General features: G+C 45.3%; 1 protein-coding gene across 1 annotated transcript in view; it reads right to left on the bottom strand.

Moving 5' to 3' along the window:
• The window catches only part of LOC109879845 (clathrin interactor 1-like), a 35,589-nt gene extending 21,359 nt beyond the window's left edge, over window positions 1-14,230 (bottom strand). Inside the window, exons 1-4 of the mRNA XM_031797528.1 lie at window positions 13,972-14,230; window positions 2,851-2,955; window positions 2,441-2,537; window positions 1,481-1,730 (exon numbers count right to left, since the gene is read on the bottom strand). Coding sequence (XP_031653388.1) covers window positions 1,481-1,730; window positions 2,441-2,537; window positions 2,851-2,955; window positions 13,972-14,012 — 493 coding nt within the window. The 5' untranslated portion in view covers window positions 14,013-14,230. The remainder of the gene's footprint in view (window positions 1-1,480; window positions 1,731-2,440; window positions 2,538-2,850; window positions 2,956-13,971) is intronic.
• Between the last annotated feature and the right edge of the window lie 592 nt (window positions 14,231-14,822).

Genomic DNA, 14,822 nt, shown 5'->3' with positions numbered 1-14,822 from the left:
GAGAAGAGCGAGACGGCAGCCAGAGAGCGAGAGAGAGCGAGACGGCAGCCAGAGAGCGAGAGAGAGCGAGACGGCAGCCAGAGAGCGAGCGAGAGAGCGAGACGGCAGCCAGAGAGCGAGAGAGAGCGAACGGCAGCCAGAGAGCGAAGAGAGCCGGAGAGCGAGACGGCAGCCAGAAGAGCGAGAGCGAGAGAAGAGAGAGAGAGAGAGAGGAGAGAGAGAGAGAGACGGCAGAGAGAGAGAGCGAGACGGCAGCCAGAGAGAGCGAGAGAGCGAGACGGCAGCCAGAGAGAGCGAGAGAGCGAGACGGCAGCCAGAGAGAGCGAGAGGAGCGAGCGAGACGGCAGCCAGAGAGAGCGAGAGAGCGAGCGAGACGGCAGCCAGAGAGAGAGAGAGAGCGAGCGAGACGGCAGCCAGAGAGAGAGAGAGAGAGAGAGCGAGACGGCAGCCAGAGAGGAGAGAGAGAGAGAGAGAGAGCGAGACGGCAGCCCAGAGAAGAGAGAGAGAGAGAGCGAACGGCAGCCCAGAGAGAGAGAGAGCGAGCGAGACGGCAGCCAGAGAGAGAGAAGAGAGAGAGAGAAGAGAGAGCGAGACGGCAGCCAGAGAGAGAGAGAGAGAGAGAGAGAGCGAGACGGCAGCCAGAGAGAGAGAGAGAGAGAGAAGAGAGAGAGAGAGGAGAGAGAGAGAGCGAGACGGCAGCCAGAGAGAGAGAGAGAGAGAGAGAGAGAGAGCGAGACGGCAGCCAGAGAGAGAGAGGGAGTAGAGAAGGAGAGAGAGAGAGGCGTAGAGAGGCGAGCGAGACGGCGCCAGAGAGAGAGAGAGAGAAGAGAGAGAGCGAGCGGAGCCGAGAGCGACGGCAGCCAGAGAGAGTAGAGAGAGCGAGCGAGCCGAGGCAGCCGAGAGCGAGGAGGAGAGAGATGGAGGAGGAGGAGAGAGAGACGAGCAGCCAGAGGAGAGAGGAGAGAGAGAGCGAGACGGCAGCCAGCAGAGAGAGAGAGAGGAGAGAGAAGGCAGCCAGAGAGGAGAGAGAGAGCGAGCGAGAGCCGAGAGAGCGAGACGACGCCAGAGAGGAGACGAGAGAGAGAGCGGAGACGGCACGGCAGCCAGAGAGAGAGAGAGAGAGAGCGAGACGGCAGCCAGAGAGAGAGAGAGAGAGAGCGAGCGGCAGCCAGAGAGAGAGAGAGAGAGAGCGAGACGGCAGCCAGAGAGAGAGAGAGAGAGACGGCAGCCAGAGAGAGAGAGCACGAGACGGCAGCCAGAGAGAGAGAGAGAGAGAGCGAGACGGCAGCCAGAGAGAGAGAGAGAGAGAGCGAGACGGCAGCCAGAGAGAGAGCGAGACGGCAGCCAGAGAGAGAGCGAGACGGCAGCCAGAGAGAGAGCGAGACGGCAGCCAGAGAGAGAGCGAGACGGCAGCCAGAGAGAGAGCGAGACGGCAGCCAGAGAGAGAGCGAGACGGCAGCCAGAGAGAGAGCGAGACGGCAGCCAGAGAGAGAGCGAGACGGCAGCCAGAGAGAGAGCGAGACGGCAGCCAGAGAGAGAGCGAGACGGCAGCCAGAGAGAGAGCGAGACGGCAGCCAGAGAGAGAGCGAGACGGCAGACAGAGAGAGAGCAGAGTACTTGCCTACAAAGTGGTAGCTCTCCAGAGATCGTAGGTCGTAGATGTGTTCTCTGGAGCTGGTGACAACTCTCTCTGAACCGTTCCTGATGAGGTGGGACAACAGCAGCAGAGACTGGGGAGAAGAGATGGAAAACTGTTATAACTTCTCATGATGACCCCTCTATGTCATGTTTAGAGAGTTGAATAGCTATGGCTTATGTCTTGGTCCTAGAAAGAAAGAAAGTCAGAGTCTATATGCTCCCAATCTAACCAAGGTCTACCCATTACATTGTTGGAAGCATACACCGAGTGTACAAAACATTAGGAACACCTGTTCTTTCCATGACAGACTGACCAGGTGAAAGCTATGATCGCTTATTGATGTCACTTGTTAAATCCACTTCAAATCAGTGTAGATGAAGGGGAGGAGACAGGTTAAAGAAGGATTTTTAAGCCTAGAGACAACTGAGACATGGATTGTAGGCTGAATGGGCCTTTGAACAGATTATGGTAGTAGCTGCCAGACGCACCGGTTTGTGTCAACAACTGCAACTCTGCTGGGTTTTTCACGCTCAACAGTTTCCTGTGTGTATCAACAATGGTCCACAAAGGACATCCAGCCAACTTGACACAACTGTAGGAAGCATTGGAGGCAACATGGACCAGCATCCCTGTGGAACGCTTTCAACACCTTGTAGAGTCCATGCCCCGATGAATTGAGCCTGTTCTAATGGCAAAGGGGGTTGCAGCTGAATATTAGGAAGGTGTTCCTAATATTTAGTACACTCCGTGTATATAGTGTGCAACTTTCATGCTTATGACAGGTTATAGCTTCTCTCGGACCTTGTAGACCCTTCTCCAATTCTTCTTGTTCTCCCGGAGCATCCTGATCCACAGCATGTTCATCGCCTCTGGAAACTGCTCATACATAAACGTACATCTGAGGGAGGGGGGGTAGACAGAGAGCGCGAGAAAGGACACAGAGAGCCAGAGAGAGAGAGACAGAGAGAGAGGGAGGACAGAGAGGGAGGAGAAGAGAGCGAGATAAAGAGAGAGAGGGAGGAGAGAGAGAGAGGGAGGAGAAGAGAGAGATAAAGAGAGAGAGAGGGAGGAGAGAGGCAGTGGGAAGAGAGAGGGAGAGCCAGAGAGAGAGGAAGAGGTATAGAGTTTAGCTACATGGGAACGGTATTTAATTTAAACAACTATTTTTCCTGTAAAGTAGTGTGTGGGTGTGTTGTGAACAGCGCCCCTACCTGGAAATATCGGCCATCTGCTGTCCTGAAGGTCCCCAGGGGTCATCGTTGGTGGCCTCCCTCACTTTAGACTCCACCTCTGAGTAGTTCATCACCACATTGGTTCTACAGGGGGAGGTAAAGGTAAGATATAACCTGCTCAAAAAAATAAAGGGAACACTAAAATAACACTTCCTACATCTGAATGAATGAATTATTCTTATTAAATTCTTTTGTCTTTACATAGTTGAATGTCCTGACAACAAAATCACAAAAATTATCAATGGAAATCAAATTTATCAACCCATGGAGGTCTGGATTTAGCCCTCGGGGTTTTGCCTGCTACATAAGTTCTGTTATACTCACAGACATGATTCAAGCAGTTTTAGAAACTTCAGAGTGTTTTCTATCCAAATCTACTAATAGTATGCATATCTTATATTCTTGGCATGAGTAGCAGGATGTTGAAATTGGGCATGCTATTTATCCAAAAGTGAAAATGCTGCCCCCTATACCTTAAGAAGTTTAACAGGTCAACTTTCACAAAGCCGCTGGGCCAGACGGATTACCAGGACGTGCACTCAAAGCATGCGCAGACCAACTGACAAGTGTCTTCACTGACATTTTCAACCTCTCCCTGGCCGAGTCTGTAATACCTACATGTTTCAAGCAGACCACCATAGTATCTGTTCCCAAGGAAGCGAAGATAACTTTTTACCTACATGATTACTGCCCCGTAGCACTCACGTCAGTAGCCATGAAGTGCTTTGAAAGGCTGATCATGGCACACAACAGCATCCTCCCAGATACCAAAGGCCAATTTGCATACTGCCCCAACAGATCCACTGATGATGCAATCTCAATCGCACTCCACACCGCCCTTTCCCACCTGGACAAAAGGAACACCTATGTGAGAATTCTGTTCATTGACTACAGCTCAGTGTTCAACACCATAGTGCCCTCGAAGCTCATCACTAAGCTAAGGACCCTGGGACTAAACATCTCCCTCTGCAACTGGATCCTGGACTTCCTGACGTGCCGTACCCAGGTGGTAAGGGTAGGCAACAACACATCTGCCACGCTGATCCTCAACACTGGGGCCCCTCAGGGGTGTGTACTTAGTACCCTCTTGTACTCCCTGTTCACTCACAACTGCATGGACAAACATGACTCCAATACCATCATTAACCTCTCTGGGGTAGGGGGCAGTATTTTGACATCTGGATGAAAAGCGTGCCCAAAGTAAACTGCCTGTTACTCAGGCCCAGAAGTTAGGATATGTATATAATTGGTAGATTTGGATAGAAAACACTCTACAGTATCTAAAACTGTTAAAATAATGTCGGAGTATAACAGAACTGATATGGCAGGGGAAACCCCAAGGACAAACCATCCCCCCCAAAAAATGTTCAGCTTACCACTTTTTTCAATGGCTATTACTTTAATAATAAGGCCAAGGCCTCCCAGATTGCAGTTCCTAGGGCTTCGGGCTTCAACAGTCTTTAGAAAGTTTCAGGCTGGTTTTTGGAAAAATGACACAGAAATTGTAGTTTTTCTGGGTGGCTCCCATTTTGGCTGTAGTGTTTCCAAGCGCCTGGAAGAAAGCGCCTTCTTTATTATTTTTCTCTGGTAAAGACAATAACGATTCTCCGTATTGAATGTTATCATTTATTTACATATTAGGGTACCTAAGGTTTGATTATAAAGTTGTTTGACTTGTTTGGAAAAGTTTATTAGTAACGATTGGGATTCATTTTGATGTAGTGAAAATGGGTGGATTATTGACTGAAGCGAGTTTTGATGGAGTTTTTATGGATATAAAGAAGGACATTATCGAACAAAAGGCCCATTTGTGATGTAACTGGGACCTTTTGGAGTGCCAACAGAAGAAGATCAAAAGGTAAGGCATTTTTTTTATAGCGCCATATCTGACTTTTGTGTCGCACCTGCCTGGTTGAAAAATGTTTTTCATGTTTTTGTATGCGGGACGCTGTCCTCAGAAAACCGCATGGTTTGCTTTCGCCGTAAAGCCTTTTTGAAATCTGACATGGCGGCTGGATTAACAAGAAGTTAAGCTTTATTTTGATGTATAATAACATATTTTCAAGAAAGTTAAATATTTGAATTTAGTATTTTTGAATTTGGCGCTCTGCAATTTCACTGGATGTTGGCCAGGTGGGACGCTACTGTCCCACCTACCCTAGAAAGGTTAAGTTTGCTGACGACACAATAGTGTTAGGCCTGATCACTGACAACGATAAGTCAGACTACAGGGAGGAGGTCAGAGACCTGCCACTGTGATGCCAGAACAACAACCTCTCCCTCAATGTGAGCAAGACAAAGGAGATGATCGTGAACTACAGGAAAAGGCGGGCCGAACAGGCCCCCATTAACATCGACGGGGCTGCAGTGGAGCAGGTTGCATCCTGACCGGTTGCATCACCGCTTGGTATGGCAACAGCTCGGCATCTGACTAAGGCACTATATAGGTTAGTCCCTACGGCCCAGTACATCACTAGGGCCAAGCTTCCTGCCATCCAGGACATATATACTAGATGGTGTCAAAGGAAAGCCCAAAGAATTGTCAAAGACTCCAGCCACCCAAGTCATAGACTGTTCTCCCTGCTACCGCACGTCAAGCAGTACCGGAGCGCCAAGTCTAGGACTAAAAGGCTCCTCAACAGCTTACCACCACCAAGCCCTAAGACTGCTGAACAATTAATATAATGGCCACCGGACTATTTACATTGACCCCCCCCCCATATCCCATTTGTTTTGTACACTGCTGCTACTCGCTGTTTATTATCTATTCATAATTACTTCACTCCTACCTCCATGTACAAATTACCTTGACTAACTTGTACCCCCGCACATTGACGCGGTACCGGTACCCCCTACATATAGCCTAGTTATTTGATTTAGTTATTTTGTATTCTTTTTTACTTTAGTTAATTAGCCAAATATTTAACTCTTTAATAATAACTCTTTCTTGAACTGGACTGTTGGTAAAGGGCTTGTAAGTCAGCATTTCACGATAAGGTCTACACTTGTTGTATTCGGCGCATGTGACAAATAAAGTTTGATTTGATTTGAGTTAGTGTGAGAGAAGCTATGCTGTTTCATGGTAAATGAAGGGTGGGGTGCCCCCAAGCAACCTAGTATCAATGTCTGAGTTACAGAGCTACACATGGCCCAGAGCTACTAAGTAGAGTCTGTAATGGACTTGCTTTAAGAGTAGTTTTATACAGTTTCAAAGATACAGACAAGCTGCAAAGTAATAAAAACAGAAGCAGGCATAATCACGGTTATTAAGGTCAAGGCTAGGAGCTAGCATAAAATGTGGAAGCTAAACAGGGAACTGTGTCTGCTTATTCCCATACCGTGGTAACAAAACAGGGCCGTTTAGCTAGTCAAACTTTATTTATAGTTCAAATATAGCTCACAGAAACAAATATTGTGCAAGAATTGGTGATCTGAAAAACCTCCCCACTAAGCATCAGCACTGGGAATCTAGCCAGGCTGAAAGAAAACCAGAGAAATAGGAATATATTGAGCACTGATATTCAACACATCGGCCTGAGGCCTAGCATAGGCTACAGTTACCCAGACCAAGGATGATCTATCTACTGACTTCCACTCTGTTCAGCTATAACCCCATGCAGTAGGACTCAGCTCAGCTATAACCCCATGCAGTAGGACTCAGCTCAGCTATAACCCCATGCAGTAGGACTCAGCTCAGCTATAACCCCATGCAGTAGGACTCAGCTCAGCTATAACCCCATGCAGTAGGACTCAGCTCAGCTATAACCCCATGCAGTAGGACTCAGCTCAGCTATAACCCCATGCAGTAGGACTCAGCTCAGCTATAACCCCATGCAGTAGGACTCAGCTCAGCTATAACCCCATGCAGTAGGACTCAGCTCAGCTATAACCCCATGCAGTAGGACTCAGCTCAGCTATAACCCCATGCAGTAGGACTCAGCTCAGCTATAACCCCATGCAGTAGGACTCAGCTCAGCTATAACCCCATGCAGTAGGACTCAGCTCAGCTATAACCCCATGCAGTAGGACTCAGCTCAGCTATAACCCCATGCAGTAGGACACAGAAGGCATTGAGGTCCGTCAGTTTTTCAATCCCTTATTGCTAAAGTTTGGATTTAGAGGATAAGCTGATCTTAGATCCGTGCCTACAACTTCTACCCAGAGCATAGATTTAGCAGAGCAGTGGAATTGAAGACACAAAGCAGGCCAATGTTTTGGGCCACAAGGCCCCTCTTACTGGGCCCTGTCAGACAGACAGCTGAGAGGAGATGAGAGAGGACACACCCTCTCTGTGTTTCTGAAGGCTTGTAGTGTAAAGTACTGTAGAAGACAGAGAGTGACTGTTGTAATGTCAAAGTTACAAAATATCATCCTCTTAATAACTAGTAAAGAGCTAGTTGGTGCAAAGAGCAATTCAAATAGCCTATGAGTTCTTAAAGCTGAGATATGTAACTTCTGGAGCGACCCGAACAAATTCCCATAGAAATGTATGTTATAGATGCGAGTCTAAGAAGCGGTAGATCTGTTCTATGGGCGCTATTTCTATGCTTCCCATCCTCAAGTTTCGTTTTTGCGTATTTTACTTTTGGTTTTGTACACCAGCTTCAAAAACAGCTGAATGTACAATATTTTTGGTTATGGAAAATATATTTCACAGCGGTTTAGATGGTACAAGGATTCTCTACACTACACTTGCTTGTTTTGTCACAAACAAAAATTAGGCCGACAATTAGAATTGTAGCAACCAGGAAATGGCGCTTTGAAACGTAGTGATAAACCTTAAAGTGATATAGCCTAACATTTAGACAAGACAGTTATCTTTTCTCTTCTCAGAAGACTTGCTAGCTTCCTCTGTCCCACATATCAACCTGATCAAAAGGAAGCCTCTGATCGTGTGTGTATATATATCTATGTGTGTAATCTGTGACACACAATATGGCAAAGGCTTCCGTTTCATTGCACGTCTGTCTTCAATACACGCACCAATTTCCTTCATCCTGTAACTAGTACAAATAAAGTCTTTAGGCCTATTTATTTAATATTGTATCAATTTTTCCATGTGACTGCCGGCAAGACTTTGACACAAGATTGCCAGTCCCTTGATTCAAGTCCAGCATTCAGTCGCCTTTGTGGAACATGGCTGTACTCTGATAGGTGTTTTCCCACTCACAACATCTCTACATCTCAACATCTCTACTCAAGGCCCTCGTTTCCCCACCTCGTTTCCCAGAGCCTTCTTAGTAATGTGGCTCTTAAAATCCAGACCACTCGTAGAGCAGCCAAAGTACACTGTTAGGTATTTTATTCACAGAAGATCTCCGCTATAAACATACAGTCTTCAGAAAGTATTCACACCCCTTGACTTCCGGCGCCGACAGAGATGGCCGCCTCGCTTCGCGTTCCTATGAAACTATGCCGTATTTTGTTTTTTAGATACACAGAGGATAGGATAGAGGGATAGATACAGAGAGGATAGGATAGAGGGATAGATACACAGAGGATAGGATAGAGGGATAGATACACAGAGGATAGGATAGAGGGATAGATACAGAGAGGATAGGATAGAGGGATAGATACAGAGAGGATAGGATAGAGGGATAGATACAGAGAGGATAGGATAGAGGGATAGATACAGAGAGGATAGGATAGAGGGATAGATACAGAGAGGATAGGATAGAGGGGTAGATACAGAGAGGATAGGATAGAGGGATAGATACAGAGAGGATAGGATAGAGGGATAGATACAGAGAGGATAGGATAGAGGGATAGATACAGAGAGGATAGGATAGAGGGATAGATACAGAGAGGATAGGATAGAGGGATAGATACACAGATGATAGGATAGAGGGATAGATACACAGATGATAGGATAGAGGGATAGATACATAGAGGATAGGAGGATAGGATAGAGGGATAGATACAGAGAGGATAGGATAGGATAGAGGGATAGATACAGAGAGGCTGGATAGAGGGATAGATACAGAGAGGATAGGAGGATATGATAGAGGGTAATATACATAGTGGATAGGATAGAGGGATATATACATAGATGATAGGATAGAGGGATAGATAACACTTCCGGCGCCAACAGAGATGGCCGCTTCACGTTCCAAGGAAACTATGCAGTATTTCGTATTTTTACGTGTTATTTCTTACATTGGTACCCCAGGTAATCTTAGGTTTCATTACATACAGTCGGGAAGAACTACTGAATATAAGAGCAACGTCAACTCACCATCAGTACGACCAGGAATATGACTTTCGCGAAGCGGATCCTGTGTTCTGCCTTCCACCCAGGACAACGGAATGGATCCCAGCCTGCGACCCAAAACAACGACGTCGTAAAAGAGGCAAACGAAGCAGTCTTCTGGTCAGGCTCCGGAGACAGGCACATTGCGCACAACTCCCATATATTCCCCCCCCAAGCAGACAAATCGATGGCCCTGAACAAACTTCATTTGACTCTTTGCAAACTGGAAACCACATATCCTGAGGCTGCATTCATTGTAGCTGGGGATTTTAATAAGGCTAATCTGAAAACAAGACTCCCTAAATTGTATCAGCATATGGATTGCGCAACCAGGGCCAGTAAAACCTTGGATCATTGCTATTCTCACTTCCGCGACGCATATAAGGCCCTCCCCCGCCCTCCTTTCGGAAAAGCTGACCACGACTCAGTTTTGATGCTCCCTGACTACAGAAAGAAGCTAAAACAAGAAGCTCCCGCGCTCAGGTCCGTTCAACGTTGGTCTGACCAATCTGATTCCACGCTTCAAGACTGATTTGAAGACGTGGACTGGGATATGTTCCGCATTGCTTCCAACAACAACATTGACGAATACGCTGATTCGGTGAGCGAGTTCATTAGAAAGTGCATTGACGATGTCGTTCCCACAGCAACAATTAAAACATTCCCAAACCATAAACTGTGGATTGATGGCAGCATTCGCATGAAACAGAAAGCACAAACCACTGCTTTTAACCAGGGCAAGGTGACCGGAAACATGACCGAATACAAACAGTGTAGCTATTCCCTCCGCAAGGCAATCAAACAAGCTGAGCGTCAGCATAGAGACAAAGTAGAGTCACAATTCAAATGCTCAGACACAAGAGGTATGTGGCAGGGTCTACAGTCAATCGCGGATTACAAAAAGAAAACCAGACCTGTCACGGACCAGGATGTCTTGCTCCCAGGAAGACTAAATAACTTTTTTGCCCGCTTTGAGGACAATACAGTGCCACTGACACGGCCCGCTACCAAAACCTGCGGACTCTCCTTCACTGCAACCGACGTGAGTAAAACATTTAAACGTGTTAACCCTCGCAAGGCTGCTGTCCCAGACGGCATCCCCAGCTGAATCCTCAGAGCATGAGCAGACCAGCTGGCTGGTGTGTTTACGGACATATTCAATCAATTATTTTTCCCAGTCTGCTGTTCCCACATGCTTCAAGAGGGCCACCATTGTCCCTGTTCCCAAGTAGGCTAAGGTAACGGAGCTAAACGACTTCCACCCGTAGCACTCACTTCCGGCATCATGAAGTGCTTTGAGAGACTAGTCAAGGACCATATCACCTCCACCCTACCTGACACCCTAGACCCACTCCAATAGGTCCACAGACGACGCAATCTCAACCACACTGCCCTAACAAGAGGAATACCTATGTGAGAATGCTGTTCATCGACTACAGCTAAACATTTAACACCATAGTACCCTCCAAACTCACACTGGGTCTCGACCCCGCCCTGTGCAACTGGGTACTGGACTTCCTCACAGGCCGCCCCCAGGTGGTGAGGGTAGGTAACAACATCTCCACCCTGCTGATCCTCAACACTGTGGCCCCACAAGGGTGCGTTCTGAGCCCTCTCCTGTACTCCCTGTTCACCCACGACTGCGTGGCCATGCACGCCTCCAACTCAATCATCAAGTTTGCGGACGACACTACAGTGGTAGGCTTGATTACCAACAACGACGAGACGGCCTACAGGGAGGAGGTGAGGGCCCTCAGAGTGTGGTGTCAGGAAAATAACCTTACACTCAACGTCAACAAAACAAAGGAGATGATTGTGGACTTCAGGAAACAGCAGAGGGAGCACCCCCCTATCCACATCGATGGGACAGTAGTGGAGAGGGTAGCAAGTTAAGTTCCTCGGCATACACATCACGGGCAAACTGAATTGGTCCACCCACACAGACAGAGTTGTGAAGAAGGCGCAGCAGCGCCTCTTCAACCTCAGGAGGCTGAAGAAATTCGGCTTGTCACCAAAAGCACTCTCAAACTTCTACAGATGCACAATCGAGAGCATCCTGTCGGGCTGTATTTTTTGTATTATTTTTTATCTTGAAAAACTCCCAAGTCCTTACTATTACAAGCATACCCATAACATGATGCAGCCATCACTATGCTAGAAAATATGGAGAGTGGTATTGAATTTGACCCAAACATAACACTTTGTATTCGACAAAAAGTTAATTGCTTTGCCACATTTTTTTGCAGTATTACTTTAGTGCCTTGTTGCAAACAGGATGCATGTTCTGGAATAAACTTCCTTCTTTTCACTCTGTCAATTAGGTTAGTATTGTGGAGTAACTACAATGTTGATCCATCCTCAATGTTCTCCTATCATAGCCATTAAACTCTTAACTGTTTTAAAGTCACCATTAGCCTCATGGTGAAATCCCTGAGCAGTTTCCCAATCTAACAATAGGCGACCTTCTTTGGAGGCATTGGAAAACCTAACTGGTCTTTGTGGTTGAATCAGTGTTTGAAATTCACTGCTTGACTGAGGGACCTTACAGATAATTGTATGTGTGGGGGTACAGAGATGATGTAGTCATTCAAAAACCATGTTAAACACCATTATTGCAAACAGAGATGTCCATGCAACTTATTGTGTGACTTGTTATGAACTTATTGAGGCTTACTATAACAAAAGGGGTTGAATATTTTTTGTCTCAAGATATTTCAGCTTTTTATGTTAAATTAATTTGTGAACATAAAAAAATAATTCCACTTTGACATTATGGGCAGGGTATTTTGTGTAGGCCAGTGACACAACTTCTAAATTGTATCTATTTTAAAGGGAAAAAAGGTACAAAAAGTCAAGAGGTGGGAGTACTTTCTGAAGGCACTGTAGAATCAAGATCAGAAGGAAGTTGACTACAAATACAACGTTGCTACAGTATTTGCAATGTTTACAAACAAGAGAAGGATAAAAATGATGATTCAAATGAAGACAGATGACTGCAATAAAATATACATTGGCTACATGGACCTATATAGGCCTATATAACGCAATGTTGACTTAATGTGTTTCATGATGCGTGACAACATGTGCGCAATGACGTACCCAATCTGTGATTTAGTGCATTAGTATTGGTTAAGCACCACATCAACAGTGTTTTTGCAGCCATAGGTGGTAATATCCCTCTAGGAGCTGATCCATCATTATTGAGGAATAATATATGTGCTTGTTTGGGAAACACTTAAAAAGTTGTCTCAATCATTCTCTCTCTCTACTTTTTTGCAGGAATGTGTTCTTGGACAGGAACTGTTCGCTTCTGCTGTTGCCAAAGCTCACCAAACCAGCTGTTAAAGCTTTTAAGTGGAGATTGCATTCTCCCACTACTTCCCAGAGCTCTACGGTAGGCCTGTGTGTGTGCTGTACGGTCTATCACAGGTCATTACTCAGCAGTGAGGGACAGTGAACTATACGAGAGGAGGACAAAAGAAAACAATAAGCCGGCTAAACCAGGTGTGGCTCTTGCTCAGAGGTGGAACCATTCAGCCATTCGTTCAAGCCTTCAGTTTCAATCTCCGCTAACAGCGACTGTACAAGGTCTAGGCTAATCTGGTTTATTCCCATGAATGCCATGCAACGCAACTGTGCTATGCAATCCACTCTTAGTTTCTGTCCCAAATGGCATCCTATTCCCTATGGTCAAAAGCAGTGGACTATTTAGGGAATTGACCTATGGTCAAAAGCAGTGGACTATTTAGGGAAAACTGTGCCATTTGGGACACACTCGCAGAGAACTTTATTTTTAATCAAACTCTGGCGAGCTACTTTAGCTAATAATGTAGCAACAGCAATGTCTTCACAATGCAACTGTATGAAGTGTGACATTGCCTATTGATTGTCCAATCAATCTATAGTTGCATTCAGCAAGTAATTGTTTATTACAGAGTTACACATTACAGTGCTCTCTCTCGTACTGTATCAACAGAGAGTGACTGATAGTGATCTAGGCTCCAACTTTCTGCTTCTGCATGCAAAGCTTCTCCATTTTGCAAATGCAAGAGGCCCATAACAAACATACACTCCAGTCAAATGTATTGTAATTGTTTTCAGAATTTAGCCTATAGCTAGCATACTAAGAAGTATACAGGTAGCTAGGCAGACGTTTGAGTGAGATATACAGGTGTTCTAGGCTTACTTGGATCATCCTATACTTTGTAAAAAAAAAATATATATCATTATATATAAATACAGCAATTTATTATAGTTATGTCAACTGAGATGTGGCCGTTTTGATAGACCTGAGACATGAGAGAAAAGCAAAAAGTTCTGGTTGGTATGCTTGTTACTTTCACACCCGGAAGTTGGCTTGTCAGAATACATCCAATTAGCATTCAAGGCCTTTGCCACAACTAATAGTACCCATGTTTACAGAAAGATTTCCCCTTACGTAAGTGCATACGTTTGGTTTTGAGCTAGCCAATTCCCTAGCTCAGTAAATGTGCTTGCTAGCTAACCAAACAACAAACTGACTGTGAAACTGCGCAAAAAACTATTTCATTCTAACGTCGTTACGCTAGATAATTAGCTAGCTGGATAACAGCCATCTCATCTTTATAAAAACAGATAACTTAACTTTCTAGCCGCGTTATCAATCGCTCGTCGGATACTTCCAGACAAGATTAAAATGGTTAAAAAGTCGAATGGCGAAAAAGTAGATTTTGTCCCGTGTTTTGACTGCTAGAACTTGCTACTGAAGCTAACTAGCTTCCTGCTGCTACGTGACGTCAAAGTGTTGGGTACGTGTCTCTCTCAAACAGGTAAACTCGAGTGTTGAACTCGGATATAGTGAAAATACTTACGCTTTATCAACCAATTCCCGGACTTTCCACATATTCATCATTTTGGCTCTCTACAACGCGGCTTTCCGCCTCAGTAACCCGTATTCCAGGCTCTCAAAACCCGATAGAGCGGAGCGCTGTCACCGAAACCAAACCTTGAACCAAAGACAGTTTACAGTATGAACTGGAACACTCTTCACCTCTGAGGGGGCGCACGCATTGGACAGGACAGGTTACTACGGATACGTCCTTGCAACGTCACGAGGAAGAAAACATGCGTTGACCAACATAGGATATGTAAAAAAATATATATTAAAAAAGTGTCACTTTTGGAATGTGTTTTATGAAATGAATTAGCCATGTATTCAAGAGTGGTGCTAAATTAGATAATTACATTACCAACCAAGAGGGATTTGTTTTAAGACATTGATTCCTAAATAGAATCTGTATTATAGAAAATGTTTTCTCTTGACTCCTTTTTCATTGAATTTGACTTCAGAATAAAAGACAACCCTAACCTTAGCTTCTTGTCACACAAGCATTTCGCTACACCCACAATAACATCTGCTAAATATGTGTATATGACTAAAAATACTATGGGAATCGCTTCTTTTTGGGTGGTTGTAGAATTGAATGGTTCTTTACTGGATTTTGATCATGAGCGGGTATCGTCCTAATTCTGCTCAGCATGCATTATTTGGTGTTTTACGTTGTACACAGGGGATATTTTTGCTGAATACTGCATGGAGACTCTCAATTTGGTGTTTGTCATATTTTGTTAATTCTTGGTTGGTGAGCGGACCCCAGACCTCACAACCATAAAGGGCAATGGGTTCTATAACTGATTCAAGTATTTTTTGCCAGATGCTAAT

The sequence above is a fragment of the Oncorhynchus kisutch genome, linkage group LG19, assembly GCF_002021735.2.
Source record: "Oncorhynchus kisutch isolate 150728-3 linkage group LG19, Okis_V2, whole genome shotgun sequence".
In the NCBI taxonomy this organism is placed as follows: domain Eukaryota; kingdom Metazoa; phylum Chordata; class Actinopteri; order Salmoniformes; family Salmonidae; genus Oncorhynchus; species Oncorhynchus kisutch.
This window is presented reverse-complemented; position numbering and strand designations above follow the sequence as displayed.